Here is a 21,301-nt window from a genome sequence, read left to right as displayed (position 1 = left end):
TAAAAAAGCTGTGTGACTTGAGTTTGTGGAGAGTCAGTTCACCAAGGATTGCCACACTAGGCCTGAATCAAGACATATCGAACACCCCCTGCATTAATGTTGTGACATTACGTATGATATTTCCTTATTAGAGTTTGTCATACATCAACAAACACTCAAATGAAGAAATAGATAAAGTCATACTTATTGAAACATAAATTCAGTTTAGTTAAGGAGAAATACAGGCAAGCAACATTCAGTACAATACTGGTAGGTGCCAGAGAGGCACTTGAATCTGAGATACTATACCTTTGATAGAAGCTGAAACGTGGACGACAATGTTCTCATCGAACCCACTCTCCTGGTTTCCTAGAGTAGGTATTGGGGCGCTCTTGTGGATCTCTGCCTTGGGCTTCTTATTGCTGAGGATATAAGGGTGCACATCTAAAGAAAAGTGTCGGGCGTTCTTCTTATCTGAGCCCCCAGATGAGGTGACGTTTGGCTCACTTTTATGAGGCAATGTTGGTGGAGAAGATTTAGAGCTGGATTCTAGCAAGGGAGCTACAAGACTGTCCGTTGCAGTTTTCCGCCGCACAGGCTTCGGCTTGTCGGGCTTGCTGTTTTCAGTTTTCATTATGGCTATCTGCTCCTTGAACGGCTGGGGTAGGGTGTTAGTGCTTGGCATCCATTTCATCTTCTTTCGAGGTCTTTTTATGATGAGCTGCTCATTGACATCAATGTCGGCTGGATCAACGCTAGGATCCACAGTCTGCGTGCCTGAGTCTCTCATGGTTGGCGTGGCATCGTAGTTCGACTGGGCCAGGGCTGCCAGCAGCTGGCGTACCACATTATCGTACATCAGATCACTTTCATTGGTGATGAAATCCAAACGGTTCAGCGATTTGATGTGATCCCTATTCTCGTTGCAAAACATTGCAAGAATGTTAATATCACAAAACTGGGACTTTTGCCATTGTTTCTTAGTCTTTATCCCCACTTTGTTGAGTTTGTCAAATATAAAGTTTGACTTACGAAATATGAACAGTTGGATTAAGTTCACAAGGATGATTAAGTTCATGAAGCAGAGAAGGCCAATATCTACGCAACTAATTATCCGCTGCAGCTGGACAGAAGGCAATTTGCAGTTTACCCCGATGTGCAGCTTTGAGCTGCTTATTTTATCTGGAGGCTCTCCCAGTGCGCACGTGAATTCATTCTGCTTCTGCGTTGCATAATAGAAGCTCAAATAGGATATTGGAATGATGCTTAAAAAGACAATGAAAAGGTGACGGGCAAGGTAGAGCTTGGCCAAGAAGTTACTGCTCCCTCTTCTTTCCAGGTACTTCTCAAAGAGGTTTTGCTCTGGGCTTTTCTCTTTTTCAGCATTCTCGATTATCTCACGCTTCTCTCTCTCTGTGATTCCAGGACCTTTGGACTGAATCTGTTTCTCTATCTTTGGCGCGCGGCCCTCTGCTGCGCGGTGATAGCAGTTGTCAATCTCCTGAAGTAAAAAATTGAGCTCGGATGTCAAGCGGGTGGAGGCCAGGAACTCCCAGCCCAGAGCAGGGATGTACATGATGCCAGTGAAGGCAAGCAGTGCATATGGAAGGAATTTGTGTTCAAATAAGGAGGGCCAGCGGCTGATGTCCACTCCGGGCAAGGCGTCTTTGAGTTCTGTCCAACAATATCCCCTTGCGTATAAGGCTTGGTCGCGGGTGAAATTATGTGGTGTGTAGCAGTATATCGGCTCCTCTGCATAACAGAGAAAACAAATCACTGATGTAGAATTAGCCTACCAATAGTCTGTATTCAATAAACAGTTTTATTATTGACATCGTGTGCCTTTAAGAAGGCCATTACCAAGTTATCACAATCTGTAACATTATGACATCTAACAATCTGTTGGTCAATTAGCAAGCACAAAAAAACCAATTTATGTAAGCTCCAAAGTTCAAAGATAATTACACCAAGTGGAAATCCTAGTTAGCAATTTACAAATGGTTTCTGACTGATCCAACTGCACCATAAGTGCACAACGGAAAAAAAGAGAAAAACACTCATAGTTATGTGAAAATACGACCTGAAACTAACGGCTGCAAATATGCAACAACAGCAACAGAAAAAAAATCTATGTCAATATGGCAACTGAATCGACTGGGAGTTTCCTAAACTGAATTTAAATCAAATGGAATTTTCTATCTAGCAATCGCACAAAACCTTATTGGGATCATTTACTTCCAGGTGCAACTGAAAAAACAAAAAAACAGGTGCTCATCTTTTTGTTTCTGTTTTTGCATTACTGCGGATTAAAAGCTGAGCGAAAATTTCAGTTGTGTGCGTTTTTTACATGAGCTTTACCAGCAGGTTTATTCTATTGGTATTTTTGGGTGCAAAGACTGCTTCGGTGCCTTCAGTTTAATTTTGTTTAATTGACTTGTAAAACAGGGACTAAAACACACCTGATACGCAGCTCAAATATTGTTTACGCCCGGGTGTTTTATGCCTGCAGGTTACAGTTGGGTCTAAATAAATGCATAAGCAAGCAACTGGATATAGTAACAACCATTTGTAACTGATCAAATTGATCTTTTACCACGAGTAACTTACAAACCCTTCTAACACATAAATGAGTTTAGCCATGTAGATCTAAGTGGTTTATGTAAGTAATCATCAGGAATTAAATAACTGTTTTCATTGCAGATTCATCACAGAAACACACGTTTTCCTGTGTGATCAGCAAACTTTTGAAGCCACATGCAACACAAGGTACCAAGTCAGTTGTGGATGTTGTGGTTGTCGTGTGGAGTTTTTCAGCACATACGGCTTGAACGGCACTTGTCATGCAATCATTTCCAGTCCTTAAATTTTAATTAATAAATATCTCAAGCAATCATTTTTTTTCCCATTGGACGCCTCAATGGGAACTTAGGGTGGAGGCGCACACATGCTGAACCATATACGACAGTGTTTTTTTATATTTTTATTGAGCTATTTTAAACCTATTTATAACAATCCGCATTTTAAATCAACATCCCAGCTTCCCCCGTTTACCCACAGAGACTAGGCAGGTCTCTATCATTATTTCCTAACAATAATCTCATATTGTCTAGGTAGCAATATATAACATATGCAGTAGTCTTAAAGTTATTTTTTGAAAGACCGGACAAATAAATATAAAATGTCCTGAGAATGATATAACAGCATACTCCTGAGTGAGGTCCCCAGCTCCCACAGTGAGAAACTAGATTTCCTGCTGTCTGGAGAAATACGGGTAATTATAATACCATCATTAAATAGGTCAAGAAACAGTTATTCAGGCTTAGTTGCACTTCCATCCGCTTTTCGGTGAACAGCAATTCATTCAATGATGCCATATATAAATTGACATGTAAGGCAGTGAGAAGCCTTCCCTCGCCCCATCCCTTTCTAGCGACCATCGGCAGATGCCACCACAGGAATGCAAACCAACTTAAAACCCTCTAGGGTTATTTACTAGGTTTTCCGTGGGCGCTTGCGTGACACAAAGGGATGCAAAGTATTGGGTCGCTCTACCTACTATTCTAAAAGCCTGTGGGGCAAGTACACAATTGCATAGCACCACAAAACCCTCAGTAAATTGGAGCCTTTGTGTTCAAATTTAGTAGCCAATCCCTTTGACTAGTTTAAAAAAAAAAAATCAAATTCAAAATTTTATTTGAATCGGACCTCAACTGAGGTCAACAAATAAAAATACATCATATATGATAATTGGATATAAACTTTTAACATTACATTAAAACTAATATAAACGTAATGGGTTAAGATTTGTGAATAAATGTATATAAGTTTTTGTTTTTTACTAATCAAGCTCCATGCTTTTGGTACAAATCTAAGAAACTCTTATACTTAAACAGATTGTGGCAAACAAATTCATTAGGAGGGGATTTGCACAGTGTAATTAGATCTTGAGTTAAAATAACGTTATATTTCAAACTTATTGGATTTGGACTAGTTAGAAGTTGCTGTTCACAGAGCTTCTGGTATATGTCATAATTGTACTGGCGCTGCTCAAGGAAGATGATATTCCAGCTGAGATCAGCCAGGGTTAAGTGGCCAGAAAACAGTTGACCTGAAGACAGATGTTTTTGGAAAACAGTATCCACCCAGCTACAGAAGTGATGGGACTCAGCCTGCATAGGGAAGGCAGAGTGTGCCACAGGGCAGCGAACTATAGTCATTCCGCTGAAGTAAGGAAGAAGTCTTCCACCAGTTATGAGTGGTCAAGCTAGTGTTAGTCCCCCAATGCGGGTTACGGGAACTTAGTGGCCTGATCATCAAGATATTTTTATACAGTGCACTTGAGGCTGCATTTAAAGGCCCATTTATTTCAAATCTATAATTCATTTCGATAGTTCTTGCTATGGTTAAAAAACTATTTTTAAAGGGCAATAATGCCTGGAGATGATAATAATAATATGTATTACTACTATTGTTATTACTATTATTTGTATTATTTAACAACGTCTGAAAACAGTACGAAAATGGTATTCTGCCACTTGTACACATGGGAATGCTTTAACTCAATTCATATTAGGACACAAACCCCACTGGGTCCAGCATAGGTTTCGAAATAGCCAACGGTCCATTCAGAACAGAGAGGACGGGGGCGCACTCAAGTGTCTCAAAGTGGCATGACAGGCAGAACCTGGCATCTTGATCCAAGTACCTTATAGTAAACCGAATAAACCGAACTCTTACTCCATTTTGATGTAGTGTTCTTTAAAGAGATTTGTAGTAAACTCTTTTCTAAATTTGAACAGAGTTAGGGCAGTCCTTATGGATACAGGGATGGTATTCCAGAACCTGGATGCATAGATTCAAAAGTAATGCTGCTTTTGTTTTTGACATTTTTAGATTTCCTAGGCTTCCGACTGATGGTGGCCTACATATGGGAGTGCCAAGAGCCACCAGAGATAGTGAGATTGTCTGCATAAGCAGGGGTACTGGTTGTGATGGCCTTGTAAATGATTCAGCTTGTTTTGAAGACCGTGATGGCTGTAATGTTTAGGGCCCTAGGCCCTCATGCAGCCATGCAAGTGACAGCAAAGACACATAGTTGGGGTAACTGGTACTAGCCCAGGGCACCTGTGCCTGGCCCCTTTTATTGGCAGGGTCACCTGACCGGTGACACCAGTGATGGAGGGGTGTGGGGTTAGTGTAGAGGCCAGCCCTCGGGGAGAGGCTGGTTACATAGGGCATATGCTGAAACACTAGAACGTGTCCAGCACATCACTACATCTCTCCCAAACTTTATTGAAAAGAAACAATTCCAACCTGTAGGAAAAATTGAAACAACAAAACAAAGCACCACTGAGTCTCTTCAGGCAGTCCGCAGGACAGTACTGGATCTCGCAACCACATTTCTCTGGGGTTACAGTTCCCCCCTACAATATTGTTCAGTTCCGCCTGCTCTCTTGGTGTTGGAGTTACTTTAATAGTTCAAACTGGGAGTGCATCAGGAGCAGTGGTGGAGTCCGCTGCAGAGATATCTTTGAAAACGCCCTGTTTCCATGGATGGCCAACCTGCAACGACAGAAGATGACAGTTTGGTGGTTGAGAGTCTTCCTCGGAGCCTGTGGTGCTTCTCAGTACCCATGGGTGGAGCAGTTTCAGACTTCCGTATCTTGCCAGGAGCCCTTCACGCAGGGCGTCCTTGAGGCCCTTATTACTGGGCTTCCATAGGAGTGTCTGGACTGTGCGGTATCTCTCCCAGGCCGCACACAAAGGGGCCACTGGGGAACTGCCAACAGGACCACATACGAGTCACTCGTTACGCTGCAAGGGTGGATGTCTCAGAGTCTGTGTACGCTTGCCATCAGGCCTCAGGCGCACAGGCATCTGCTAGATAGTCTTTAGATAACCAGTCTCCCTTCACGACCTCAATGCCTCCCGGTGTTTGTTGTGGAGTGGCTGCAGACACATCTCTCTTGTCAGGATTCCCCTCTCACTGGAATTCTCTTGAGGCCCTTGCCCCTGGATTGCCACGGACCTATGTGGATTGTTCAGAGCCTCTTATAGGCCACACGACCGCGGTCACTGAGGAAGTCTGAACAGGACCACATCCAAGTCTCTCCACCAACCCCAAAGGTGGACAGTAGAAATGGTTGAGTATGCTCTCTTCAGCAGGATTCAAGTTCACTGGGTATATCAGATGGCTTCTGGGGAGCCAGACTCTCACGACATCAGGGACGCACTGTTACTCTCCAGGTGTTTCTAAGACATAGTGCTCCACGCTGGATGTTTGGTGTTATTTAGTTGGTTCTAATGACCCACCTGACAACGATGACAACTACTGATGACTGTCAGTGATCTCCTGTGTGATGGGTCTATCACACTCTTTTCTCTCCTTCTTTTATTTTCTTCTTTGCGATGTAGTACTGTGGCCTCGTGCCACCCTCTTTAGCTCATAGCTATTTCATGTGATGTGGCATCACCACTCTTCTTCTCTACTTTCCTCTTCTTCTTCACGACATAGCATTGTGACATCTTGCCACAACCTTCTCCTTGGCTCTTCCATGATGTGGCATCAAGTTAAGCTCTTCTCCCTTTTGACCAGGCCTCTCGATGTGACATGCACTTCACATGGACCTTTCAGGTCAAGTCCTGTTTCTAGGACTGATTCTCTTCTCCTCTGCGTCCTGACCAGGCCTCTCGCTGTGACCTTCTCTTCACAGTGACCTCCCTGGTCACGTCCTGTCTTATATGTAAGACCTGACTCTTGTTCTGTTGGTAGAACATGACTCTTCTCCTCGCAGACCTCTCACGGGTCTTCTTTCTACTTGTGAACCTCTCACAGGTCCTGTCCCTTCCCTCAGGGATCTTCTTGGTGCTCCCTGCCATGGGTGGAGGGTCATTCTTCTTCCTTCGCTTTTTCTTCACTTGAGGGCGCACTGCTTGCACCTTGAGACTATGCTGTCACAGCACTTGGTCCTGCACAAGTGCAGGTGTGCTTGGCAAGGTCAGTCACTCAGTGTGGCATGCTCGTGGACCAACGGTGACCATTCGTTGCTGGGGTGGCCGGCTGAAGCGGCCTCTTCCTTTCCCGTTCTTCTTCTCTGAGAGCTCTTTCATTACATGGGCTGCCAAACAGACACCTTCACTCAGGCCAATGCACCTTGAGCCATCGCTGGTAGCTGGTCATTCGTTAGCTTGTGCTGCTCTCCTCCATTGACTCTTTCGTTCTCTCGACCCTCTTAGGTTCAGTATTGCAATGTCTCTGTGCCCCTTGAGATAGTAGCACCTGCTGTCTCCTTGCATTCCTTTCCTCTTTCAGGGCGCTGCCTTTGGTTTCACTCAACTTGGCTGTTGCTGTAGTCTTGGCAGCTTTCTTGGCGGGGCAGCTTTGTGCTACTTGGTGCTCTCTCTCAGCAGGTGATCACAGTCTATCCCATTCAAGGATACCCAGCCCACAGGGGCATGTGGCGCTCTCTTGGCAGCCTCTATATTGTGTTGGCCACGCAATAGTGGCCTGTTGCCACTGGGCGGCACGCGCTTATCTCCACCTTCCATGAGAGCAATATATTACAGGGGGCAAAGTGGTAGCAAACTCGGGTACTTGTGCAGTTCTGCTGCTGCGGGCAGTGCAGGATGAGAAGCAGGGCATCTCCCTTCCTAGCTGACTGGGCTATTGCAGGCAATGTTTGCAGCGGTGTGCTATATTTTCTGGCTGTTAACGTAGCCGTCTCTGGCCCTGTGTGCACAGATGCAGTGAAGGCTTGAACTTGGGGCCAAGTGTTTCTTTAAAACGGTACCTAGAGGATTCGGCAGCGACGGCTAAACAAAATGGCCGCTCTGTGAGCTACTCCGTAACGCCGAGGAACGGACAGACCCGCGGGGATCTCTTTATGCGGTGGTGTGGCGCACGTATTATGGAAAACTTCATCGGAGGCGCCCGGGAGCGTAGAGGCAAGTTTCTAGACCTTTAATTGGTCTATTTAAGTACTGGTTTCTTCTTTTCTTCTGCTCCTGGGGTGCCCTGCATTACGGCTGCCATTTTGCTAGCCTGGCTCGCTCATTCTCAGGCGTCCGCGCGCTTGGAATGCTCTTTTGGTCGGTTGTTTTTAGCCATTTGGAGCGAGTTCTATAATGGAATTAGACATGTTTTTGTATTTCTCAAGTTCTTTAGTTATTTATCTTCTGCCTGTGGGAAAGCCTTCTCTTGAACGGTGATGTCACTTCTGACGCAGGAATGTATGTCATTTATGAACAGAGCATCTTTAAATTTTGAAGCAGTATTCTGATGTCTTTGACTTCTGGAAATTGAGCGGCAAGTGCATTGCTCCTGACTTTATCTAACTGCCGGCTTGGTATATTCCATCTCTGCACCTTCCTTATTTTGGAGCCCATTTTGTGAGCCTGGTTTCCATTACCCTCTCAAGAAACAGTGTGCACTTTTGTCTTTTGGCGCAACAAATCTCAAATCTGCTGTATTTCATGTTCCATGCGCTTTGTTAAAGGTCTATACATTTTAGTGGAGAGACATTGTTTCTCTGTTTTTTTGGCGCTATTTTCTTCCTACAATAGCTTTCCTCTGAAAAACACTTAAAATTTCCTCAAACCGTTCTATACGTGGATTCCACACATTGAAACAAACTTCAAGGGTCTACAGGGTCTAATGTTAATGGTCGCAAAGACTCTGTCGGCAATACCAATAAAAGAGTGAAAAAAGATCCATCCTCCCAAACAAATCATATCTTCCTTTGACTATAGAGGATATCATGGATGAACTGAGAAATATTCGACCTTTCATGTCAGACACCACTGCGACTCTTCAAAGAATTGAAGAGTAATAGTTTGGTCTAGACTCAAGGCTTACAAATGTAGAACAAAGGATCAGTGACGCACAAGATGTTGAGTGGAAACATTATCTATGGAGGTTGCTTAACTGAAGAAAGCAACAGAAGATTTGGAAATTCGATACAGACTCAACACTCTAAGAGTTTATGGTAGTCCGTAAAGTTCTGAAGGCCCCGATATGATTACTTTCTTGAAGATGCATACTCCTCAAATTGTCGGATTGTCGAAATCTCTAGACTTAAACATGCGAAGGGTGCATAGGATTGGTCCTCTAAATGCATTGGCTCAAACAAACCTTGTGGAATCATTGCCTAAAGATGATGATGATGATTGATTGCCTACTTTCTTTTATATTCATATTTAATGGCGACTCTTGGTGCGGCTAAACAACATAAACAGATGCTCTGGTCAGGTCAAAAAAATTTCTTCAGTCAAGACGTCTCTAAGCCTACAGACAAACGTCGAAAGGATTTCCGGATCTCCGACCCACACTGGGATCCATGAATGATCGCTACGGTCTCATTCATTCCTGCTTCTTCAAAGTAACTTATAAAGAAAGAACAGACACCTTTGAGAACCCTGCAGATCTCAAGAAATGTATTCCCATGCATAAAGGAGAAGATATAGAACTCAGTAAAACCTAAATGTTTCTCTTATGAGTTCTTTCTCTTTTACTCCACAGGTTCCCAACCATACCGTGTTTGACGATGTTGTCTTCGTTCGGGTTGAACACCTGTCTTGTTGTTCGTGCTCCGCTCCATTGCGTTGTCTTCCCTAATGTTCGGTAAGTTCCCTTCCATTGTGTATATTATGTTCTTTTTTTTTTTTACTAACTGTTCTTCCTTTATTTGTTGACATTACACCAATTTATTCTCGGTGTTCTTCTTTGGGGCAACTCTTGTCATTCTCGACCCCCGTCCACTTTAATGTTCTTTCTGTTCGTGATCACTATGGCTAAAGATTCTTGGCTTTTTGCCATCCTCGCTACATATACGTTTATGAGGAGACTGTGTTCTTCTCCTGTTCTTCTTATCCTTTTCTTACCTCTTTTCCTTTTTCCTCTCCCCTTTCCCTTCCTTTCGTCTCTTCAATACAATACAGCTTTTCTTTTCATACACAAACTTGTTCCTGTGGTTCCTTTTTATTTTCCACTTGGCACTTATGGCTCAGGGAAATTTGTTGACTGTTATGTCCCCGTTTCTATTTTTAACCTCTTATCTTCTCAAATACTTTGGTTTTATAATGATTCTTTATATATCAACATTCTTTTCTTTCAAGACTGGTAATATCATCTATCATTTTGGTTTTTGCTTATCATATATTATTTTTATTCTAAGCTTCATGTATGTTTGTTCATAACTTTCCTCCTCTTTCCTTTCCTTTTTGTTTTTCAGTTTAATACAGCTTTTTTTTCCGTCTACAAACTTTTTCGCGTGGTTCTCTATTATTTTTCACGTTGCATGCATGGACTTGAACATTATGTTGATTGTTTTCTCTCTCTTTATATTTCTTATTTCTTACTCTCAAACTCTCTGGTCTATTATTGTTTTTGTATTTGTTGGTTTGCCTTTCTCTTTAGACTTTTATTATTACCCATCATTCTGGTGTTTGCCGATAAATGTTTTTTTTTCCTCCAGTTTTATGCATATTTCTGTATAACTGTTTATATACTTTTTGATGAGTGGTCTACGTATGGTTTCATGGAATGTCAAGGGTATTCGTAATCCTGTTAAAAAACAACGTGTATTATCCCACCTTGCTACATTGAAATGGCAAGTAGAGTTATTGCAAGGATCGCACCTTAAGAAGCAAGATTTACTCTCCTTATGTAAACTATGGGTTGGAAATGTTTTCCAGCAGTTAACAACAAGAATGGTGTAGTAATTTTATTTCACAAATCGTTAAATGTTCTTTTGCTAAATGAGGTTAAGGAAAACAATGGTAGATGGCTGTTTCTGAATATTAAAGTAAGCAATACTCAATTTTCTATTTGTAACGTCAATGGTCCCAATAATATTGATTTAGCATTTTGGAATGATTTTTCCTCTCTCCTTTCTTCTCACGCCCCAGAAAATCTGATTGTGGGAGGTGACTGCAACCAACTCTTTGACCCCTTCCTAGATCGGAAATCCCAAACCAAATTCATCCCAAATAGAATGCAAAAGACTTTCCATAAAGCTATTGCTTCTAGAGGGTTGTTAGATGCTTGGGGAATTTCTCACCCTGATGTCCTGGAGTTCTCCTTTTTCTCCCCTGTTCACAGATCTAATTCCCGAATAGACTACATATTTCTCACTCTATCATCTCTTCAATTCATGACCCATGCTGAGATTGGCTCTATTCTTACCTCTGATCACGCTCCTGTCATTTTAGATCTGGATTATCCCATTTCGGCACCTACTACACGCAGATGGCGATTTAACAATGCCCCTTTGTTGGACACTCAATTCACTAAACAATTTTAGTGTTTTTACAGGACTTTGTCAGGAATAATCTTCCCTCAGACTCAGTTTAATTTTATTTGGGATGCTTTTAAAGCAACCACCAGGGGATTTATAATAGATTTTGTTTACTGAAAAAAAAAGCATTTTAAAACAAATTAAGGTTTTTGAACACAAATATTTTACCTCAAATTGTTCTGACACTTCGTCCAGTCTCATCAAAGCTAAACTGCAATATAATAAACAATCCTGGGATAATGCTTGCGGTAGCCTGCTTAAATGTAATGCTAAAATGTATGGTGGTCGTAATAAAGCTGGCAAATCCCTAGCCAAATACCTCAAAATTAAAAAACAGAAATTCAAGATTGTTGCCATTACAGATAACGCAGGGGTTAGACATATCAGTGACTCCAAGATCCTAGATTGCTTTAATGAATATTACACTTCTCTATATACTCACGAGCCTTCCCCTTTGTCTGCTCAAATAGATTAATATTTTCTAGCCATTCCCAAATCCTCCAAAAACCTTGTTGACGTGTCATCCCTCAATAATCCAATATTAGAACAAGAAATCACCAATGCTATTAATCAACTTCCCAAAGATAAAACCCCTAGACCGGATAGTTTTACTGTGCGCTTCTTTCTTCATTTTAAGCAGTTACTTGTTCCTCGTCTGCTATTTCTCATTAATCATTTCTTTGCTACTGGGAAACACAAGGTTCCTTCACTCAAGCTATGCTCTGCTTGATCCCCAAAAAGGACAAGGATCCCTCTCACTCTAAGAATTATATACCTATTTCCCTGATCAACACGGATTGTAAGATCTTTGCCAAGTTAGTAGCTCTTCACATAAATCAAATCATTCCGGATTTAATCAGTTTGTAAAGGGCCGTTCGATTACAGATGACTCCAGGACCTTCCTAAACATTATTCATTTAGCCTCCAAAGCAGATTCACCAGTTGCTGCAAATACGCTGAAGCCGAAAAGGCCTTTGACAAACTGGGAATTCATTTTCGGAGCATTAAAGTGGCACTGCTTTAGTCAGCACATCATTCGTTTTATCAAGTTGCTATACTCTGCACCCTCCACCTCTGTCTGGGTCAATGGTTGTCAACCCAACTACTTTTCACTTCATAGAGGAACTAGACAAGGGTGCCCTTTATCCCCTCTTTTATTTATTCTTGCCCTAGAAAATTTTTTTGTCAACAATTAATCATTCTCCGCAGTTCACAGGCTTCCAAATTAAACAAATCGACATTAAGTTTACTGCATATGCGGATCAGGTTTTATTGTATCTCTCTAACCCCACTACTTCTTTGCCTGCGTTTTTTTCTTTGTTAAAGGAATACTTCATAGTTTCTGGATATAAACTCAACATTGACAAATCTGAGGTTTGGCCCTTAAATAAACATTGCCTCCCTGATATGTTTAAAGATACGGGTTCAAATGAAATTCAAATAACATTAAATGTTTAGGCATCCTATATACAAATAATATTAAAGAGGCTATTAAATTAACCTTGCTGATATAGTAAAAAAAAAAGTCACTGCGCTACTAGACAGCTGGTCCCCATTATTTTTGTCATGGTGGGTCAGATTAGCCACTATTAAAATGATGATGCTTCTAATCATTAAATGGTATCTGTCCATGCTCCCAATTACTCTTCCACTCTTTCTTTAAAACCATAAATCGTTCCTTGATCATATTCTTATGGAATAATTGCAAGACTAGGATTTCATTAATTCGTCTTCAACAACCCAAAGACTTAGGAGGAGTCAATTTTCCTAATCTTAGATGTTACCATTCTGCATTTACCCTGAAACAAGTATGGACTTTTCTCTCAGACAACCCACATACACCATTAACTGCATGGAGCTAACTTGAACCGACCCAATATACACCATTCTCTTTAAACGAGGCTATTTTTCTTTAATGTATTATCATTATTAATATTATTATTATTATTAAGGATTTATAAAGCGCATGGCTGCCCTAAGGCTTCCCAGTGCTAAATGGACAGATACTGAATAAGGGCTAACCATGCCTTAGAGATATTGCTTAAACAGCCAGGTCTTGATCTATTTGCGGAACTGTAATTCTTTGTCAATCAATCTGTACGGCAGAGAGTTCCAAAGTTTGGGAGAGAGGTGGGAGAAAGATCTTCCTCCCCATCTCTCCCTCCTAACCTTTGTTGGTTTTAGGCATTCCTCTGTGCTAGATCGTAGCCGCCTATTTGGGATGTAGGGAGAGACTAGCCTCTCGATTTGTTTGGGACCTCTATTATGGCGGGATCTGTGGGTGATGACCGGTACTTTAAATTTTATTCTGGCTTCTAGCGGTATCCAATGGAGTCCAAGTAGGTGCATTTTTACTGACTCCCGTGCAGGAACGTTGCACAGCAGCCTTGCAGCTGCAGTCTGAGCCACCTGCAGTGTGTGGGTAACAGATTTAGGTGCCACAAGAACAGTGAGTTTCCATAATCTAACCGTGAGGTGACCAGAGAATGGACCACTGTCATCCTGAGCTGTATGGGAATTCTATCAAGAATTTTCCGAAGGCTTCTGAGAAGTCCGAAGCAGGTTGCTGCGACCTTCTTAGCCTGTGTCACCATAAAGAGATCCGTTTCTAACCAGAATCCTAGATTTTTTATTATTTCTGTTGGGTAGATGGGTTGCCTAGACAGGCAGGTCAGTCTATAATGGGCCTGGGTATTGCTTTATTTCCGAGAAGTAGTAACTCGGTTTTGTCCCCATTTAACTTTAGACAACTTGTCGTCATCCACTCTTTGACTCTTATCAAGCAGGAAGATAATCTTTCACCGTCCCTGCTATTTTTTGGGTCCAAGGAGATAACCAACAGCATATCGTCGGCATAGGAAGTCATGGATATATCAAATTCCAGCACAATCTTAGCAAGTGGTTCAATGTAGACATTAAAACGCGTTGGGCTCAATGAGGAGCCCTGTGGGAAGCCACACCTCAGTGACATGGTGTTGGAGAGAGTGGTGTTCTCCTGTACTTGAAATGTTCTATCATTCAAGAACGATGACAACTATTTAAGCGCCAATGTCTGACAGCCTTCTACGTAGTATTTGATGGTCTACCGTATAAAAAGCGACACTCAAATCCAATAGGAGCAAGGTGGCTGATTTTCCTTGGTCTAATGATCGCCTTAGATCCTCCACTACTACCAACAGGGCTGATTCTGTGCTGTGTTGTGCCCTGAAGCCCATCTGAGTGGGGTGAATCCACTGGTTGTTCTCTAGGAATTCTGACAGAGTTCTATTGGCATGTTTTTCTAGTAGCTTGCCCACAAATGGTAGCAAGGAGATGGGGCAAAAAATACCCAGTTGCGATCTATCTGCTTTTTTCAGCAGAGGTTTTATCTTAGCATATTTCCAAGCAACTGGGACTATGCCCGTTTCTAGGGACTGATTCATGACCTCATTAGAGTCAGTAAAATGATAGGGGTTACTGTTCTGAGAATTTACAGAGGGACTGGGTCCAGAGGCGAGCTGGACTTCATCTTCTCCATCAAGGCTTCTACACCCTTCTGTACCATAAGCGGGAAGTTGGTGATAGCCTGTTGTGGTGGAACTATTTCCTGATCTTCTTCCCACCCTGCTGTGAGGTCTCCATTCATTTTAAAGCAGCTATAAATGTCTGTTACTTTATAGAGGAAGTAGGCGGCCAAGTCATTGCACCTCTCCTCTGAAGTTTCGGATGGACCGTTGTCAGTGGGTGGGTTAGTCAAGGTCTTGATTACTGTGAACAGTTCCCTTGAGGAGTTCTGCGCCCTGTTGATTTTTTCCTCAAAGAACTTAGCTTGGGTAATTTTGATATTATTATGGTAGTTTCTAATGGCTGCTTTATACTCAATTTTGAGTTGGGGGTCATAATCTTTTCTCATCTCCCTTTCGATCTTTTTACAATTTTTATTTAGCGCCAGCAGCTGTCAGATGATATGTTTTGTTGGTATCAGCCCCCTAGACACTTTTTATCTCCTACCCTTACATATTCTACTGCTAATGCCACATTCTTGTTCATGGTCCATTACTCTCAAACAGATATTTTTGCCTAGACTCCTATTTGGTATAACAAACACCTAAAACTCAATAGCGGAGCCCTATTTTGGAAAGAATGGATTGACCAAGGCATTATCACTATTGGGCATTTGATGAATGATGGGTCTCTTATGGATCATACTGAGATTTAGGAAAAATACGATATATCCTGGCTACATGCTTCTCATTACCTTCATCTCAGAACATCTATTCTTCAACTCCTCTTCCAAAACTCTTCCTTGGCTCCACATAATCAGACACATACTCTCCCTTTAGACTTTTCCACTCCGTTTAAAGCATGTCCCATTTACAAGATATTGTCTCATCCTACTGATTTGAGAACCAAATCTAGGATAGAACTTTTATTGGAAAAAGACCTGCTACAAGATCTTTCTTTACAGACGTGGGGTTCCATTTCGGCAAAAATCTATACCTCCTCACGATCCGCAAGTACAACGCAGACATTGTATCATTTTTATAATAGACTGTTCCTTACCCCTAAATAACTCCATAAGTTCAAGTTGATGGATAATTCAAAATGCGGGTCTTGTCTTCATGAAAATTGAGATTTATTCCATATGTTCTTTCTTTGTCCTCTGGTTGAGTTTTTGGTTGCTCATTTGGAAGAAACCGAATGAAATTCTATCCACAAATTTCTCGTTTGACATTTTACACATTGTTTGGGGTGGTTCCTCCCCTATATGGAGTGCCCAGAAGAATGTGGGTAAATTCATTGACTTGTTTATAGCCATTACCCTTCAGATTATTACCACAAATTGGAAGGATACTACTAAAATCTCTTATACTGCCTGGTGGAACCTTTTATGTCATCATCACAGATTAGATCGAGCACACGCCACCTCTATACCTTTATTGAATTAAAAATATTTACTCTGGTCACCACTCTCGACATTTCTATCTAGGATAGTTGTTCACCCTATTTCCTAGGTAATAAATTATGTTCACCCATAAAGGTTATTATGTTTATTAAGTTGCTATTGCTATATTCTCTATGCTGTTCTCCTTTTTCATTGCTTTTTATATTTCCCCCTCTCTCCCCCCTTTCCTTTTTGACCCTTATTTCAAATGCTAAATTGCATATGTTTATGTATATTGTTTATATTGTTCAAATTGGTTTTGACCCTTTGCTTATTAATACTGATCACACCCCATTATTTTCTCTTATTTAGTCACTGTAATCAATTAGCTGTTTGGCAATTGTTTGAACATTACATGTTTACCTTGTACTTATGTTTTACTTTAAATATTATCTTAATAAAGCATTCTAAACTTTAAAAATAAACGGTACCTCGCCCGTAAGGATCAGTTGCTTGTCCAGGTGCAGCACCACAAAGGGCCGCTATGCGGCACTGCAGCACTATTCATGAGCCCTCAGCAGTGTTTCCTCTGCTTCCAACATTGCTGATCACTGAAAAAGCTGGTACGGCCTCATCGGCAGCAGTAGGCCTCTAGCAGGGCTGCAATACCTCTTCATGCTGGCAGACCCTCTACAGGACCAGGCGATAGGTAATGAAGCATGGAAATGTTCAGAGTGGTGCTACTTTACCTGACACCTCACTCTGGTCAGGCTTGCTGCTTCAATGGCGGGTGTCACTGCAGCTTTTCTCATGCTGCGGGCCATGCCTTAACTTGCAGGGCGCTACCAGAACATAACTTGAGGCCTGGTATGCAGAGGGTGTCCTTGTCCTATGCGGCAATTCCTATTCACAATGTTAGCCCCCATTAGAGCTGCCGCCCACCAGCTGCACAGTGCCGCCACTGCTGATGCGAGCTATTCCAGGCTGTAGGTGCCGATGTGGGCTCAGGCATGTTGCGTCATGTCCGGAAGGCTTTCCTCCCCCCTCTCATTGGGACAGACGGTGGCAGGCGGGGCAGCTTGCGGACGCCTCAGCAAGTTTCAGCATGGACATGCACCGGCCCTTCCTCACTTTGAGGGTCTTGGGGCGCATTCTCTGGTCGGTGCTGTCCCCTCTTGGCGCTGTTCCTGCTCGTGCTACCTTCTCTTGTCCCCAGGCCCCATCACCCATCCCTTTATCTCGGCCTGCTCTGCTCCCGGGTAAGGTCATCATGCTGACTTGCTGCAGGCAGAGGCTGCACAGGACGCACGTCCCCAGCCCAAAACGCGACACAGGGCAGTCGGCGCACATGTGGGGTTAGACCTACCCATCGCCATTGTAATGTTTAGGGCCCTCATGCAGCCACACAAATGACCCCACAGGCACATAGTTGGGGTGACTGGAATTGGCCTATGAAATGTGCGCCCGGCCACTTTTATTGACAGGATCACCTGACCGGTGACACGTGTGATGAATGAGTGTGGGCTGAGTGTAGAGGCCAGCCCTCGGGGAGTGGCTGGTTACAGAGGACATATGCTGGAACACTAGAACGTATCCAGCAGATGACTACACTGGCCAGTAAGGGAAGACAATGGATTTTTATCAAGAAGGGGGTTCTTTGATCATATTTCTTCCAGCCATGGATAAGACATGCTGTAGTGTGTAGGATGCCCCTTAGAGGTGCCAGTGTGGAGTCTGAAAGACCAGGCAGCATGGTGTTACCACCGTCCTGTTGGTCTGATGTGTAGGGCTTGAGCCAGTAATACACATTTATGCTGCGGGAAGTGCTGCCTGCATGAGGCCTTTCCCTATATGATTATTTAACCTACAGGACAGATCTGCTGTCTGAGCCTGCACGGTCAGTGTAAAATGGGAGACAGATCTGCTGTCTAAAGACTCAACCTGTATAATCTACGTTATAATATTAGCTATCTCTCCCATGCAGATTTTGACCTGTATTTCTGACCACCAAATCTCCCTTTAAACCTTTTAAAATATACAAAATGTCTCTGAAATGTATAAAATCATGCAACTAGCGTATATTTTGTTGAAGTAGAAAAAACATTACACAGAACTCTAGATAAGGTCTCTTCTCCATACAGACTGCAGAAGCCGCCCAAAGTGGTGCTATTTTGTGGTCTTTATTAATTTTGAACGAGATGTTATATACCACCAGATAACATATTTCTGTAACTTAAATGTTTGCCCCATTTCTTTTTACACCTGTGTTCATATAGACTACTAAAAAAACTGCATTCAATGCCTACTTCTGGTCAATGCTCAAATTAAACTCCCAATATTGTGAAGCAAAAGCTGGACCCAGACTTAACCTCTTATGTAAGACATCAATGCATGTCAAGGCCACGCACAAAATTGAATTTAAAGGCGACGCACCATGGTATTAATATGTAAATGTTAAAAAGGGCTCTATTCAGCTTTAAAAGGCCCTCAACAGGGATTGCTACTGCAAAAACAAAGAGTCATACATTGCGTTTCGCCGTTCAGGAGGTACTCCATTCTGGTCTGTGAATTAGGAGCCAATCAATAAATGTGAAGCATCTGTTAAATAATTCAATGGTTTATCTAAAACATTTATCGAGTGCCACTTCTGTATCCTACAAAATAGGCAAGGACGGAACATGGTGTACTAGTGAAGAGTGGCTAGAAGTGAGACACTGTCCAGCTGCTCCCCGCCTCTTTCTCCTCTTCCAAAACATAACGTGGCACCTGCTCCATTTCATTCTTCTTTCATCTATTTCTTGCAAAATTGTAAACAACGGATATTGCGATGCAACAAATTATTGCCAAAATAGTGATGATGCTCCCTCTCACCAAAATACAATTGAATCAAAACTTTGTGACAATTTTTTTTAAATTCTTTATATTGAGTTTTGTCTAAAAACATTACATTAATTCCTTCCGAGCTCAAGGGATGTACTTAGGAGACAGCAGTGTGGGGTGGGGGGAGGGGAACTAGTTAGCTGTTTAGCTGTTTTGTTAGGGGAGGAGCGGGGGGAGGGGGAAGAATGAGACCAGTGTAGCGATATCTCCACTGGATAATGGACATGTAAGCTGCCCATAGGAACCATAGCTGTAGGGGAATGTATGATGTGTAATATGCTGTACAGCATGTGGCAAATGTCTGAATTTATTGGTACCATGATCTGTAGACTCGCTGATCGTTTAAAAAAGGCAATAAAATGTGTTTTAAAAAAAGAAATTACATTACGTCAACAGCCCTACTGAACCCACCTTGTGCCATCACAATAAAGGTGAGTCCTATGCACGTCAGCACCACACTCCAGTTGGTAACATTAGTTACATAGTCATGGAATCATCCTATACAGGTTATAATATCTACTTGCTCTCCATCCCCCTCCAGGAGGTCCATATTCGGTGGATCAGTCAGTGTAGCTAACATTTCTGCTCATTCAGCAAGCGTCTGTGTAACCTTATCACCCCTCCTCTGTAAAAGGCCCATCCTGACTAGTCTTTCTTCCAGCGGGCCTCTGCCGGTGTGTCGAGGGCACCCAGGAGCGGCTCCTCCGCTATGGCGGAGGAGTGTTGCCCCACTGTTTTCTTGGAGTGTGAGAAGCAGAAACATAAAATGGTAATAACTTTTAGTTCTTACCATTTTATGTTTGCGTTGCGGACTGGTGGGTGAGCGTGGCTGCTCTGGTCTCTGAGCAGGGCAGGGGAGGAGTGGTGTGACCACTCCTGAGTTCGCATAGACTGTTTGGTCGGACCTCCATCTCAACCCCCTTTCCCATGCAACCCACAAACACGCCCCCCCACCCGCGAGCCATGCCGGCCGGGACTGGGGCCACCCAATGTATAAGCAGTTCTTCTTTTGGCAAGTACTGTCCCGAATGTCCACACACATTCTTAATCTTATTTAACAGCCTTTACATATAGGCATTATACCAGGTAGGCACCTTTCTATGGATTTCTCTACAGTCAAATCAGTCATATCTTTCATAGTTTGTACCCCTTCCTCCCCATAAAATATCCACTTTTGGACATTTCCACGTCCTAGACAGGAAATCAGCTTCTGACGTACCACACCTACCACACCTGGATGATATATCAGGCTAGATCTGTGCCCCTTGCCATGGTGTAAGGCATGTTCTGTGTAAATATTGAAACTGTAGGAGTTGAAACGAGCGCTCGGGTACGGTTTTCACACGCTCGCAAGCCAACCTCCTTTAAGATGCAGTTCGCTGCTCCAGGAAGTCAACTGCCCAGCGTTCCCAGGCCTTCTGGGTGTTACTACATCTATCTAATACTCACGCAGCATATATTATAGTTATCTGGTCCCTACACTCAGCCAACTCTAGGATCTCTTGGGCGCCTACATGTCCAATGGAAGACTCGGGGAATTCCAAACACCTTGCACTGCATGCAATATTTATACTGCAGAAACTGACGAGCACTACCCCAAACTGCTCTGCTCCTGTGTCTGCAAAAAAGATATGAATCTGTTATCGCAGAGGCCACCCCTGAAAGGGAACTCATGGGCCGGCGCAATAACAACCACCGCTGCTCTAAAAAATCAAGTTTGAGCCACAGTGCTGTGCCCAAAACAAAGGAGGGGGCTCACCTCACACATCACCCCCCCCCTCCCCCCCCACAAGAGACGGCGTGAAGGGGGCGCAAGGATGACCTGACCAATGGCAGGGCTAGGTAATGTGTTGAACACCCCAATGGGGTAGCTGCGGCCATGAAAACAGGGGAGATGGGGGTGGTTATAAGGGCAATGCTCGCCCAGCATAGATACTTGTTTCATTGCAGGGAGCTGGGGAGCGGTGTGCACAGCAGTTTTTTGAGGAAGAGTAATATTACCAGAAGATTTACCTTGCAACGGTGGACTGGTCCTCGTGGTAAGAGGCTGCGTGCGGAACACCGGTGGCCATGTCGGCCGAGTGTGGTGTCTTGCTGACAACAAAGATCAACTCAGATCCTTTTTAGGTCTTGCTGAATACTATGCAAAATTTATACCATTGTTTGCGGACAAAACCATGCACATGAGAAACCTATTAAAAAATTGCCTCTGCACCTGCCTTAGCCACATTTAACACTGCGTATGATTCAATAATTATTTCTGATGCAAGTAATGTTGGGTTAG

General features: G+C 42.8%; 1 protein-coding gene across 4 annotated transcripts in view; it reads right to left on the bottom strand.

Annotated features, from left to right (window-relative positions):
- PANX2 (pannexin 2) overlaps nt 1–21,301 on the bottom strand; it is a 151,856-nt gene that overhangs the window by 108,350 nt on the left and 22,205 nt on the right. For all 4 annotated transcript variants that reach the window (XM_085653941.1, XM_085653938.1, XM_085653940.1 and 1 more), the window contains one exon: nt 289–1,731. In XM_085653941.1, coding sequence (XP_085510067.1) covers nt 289–1,555 — 1,267 coding nt within the window. In that variant the 5' untranslated portion in view covers nt 1,556–1,731. The remainder of the gene's footprint in view (nt 1–288; nt 1,732–21,301) is intronic.

This window comes from Triturus cristatus, chromosome 4_1, assembly GCF_964204655.1.
Source record: "Triturus cristatus chromosome 4_1, aTriCri1.1, whole genome shotgun sequence".
NCBI lineage: Eukaryota > Metazoa > Chordata > Amphibia > Caudata > Salamandridae > Triturus > Triturus cristatus.
Note: the sequence above shows the minus strand (reverse complement) of the source record. Positions and strands in the feature narration are given on the sequence as shown.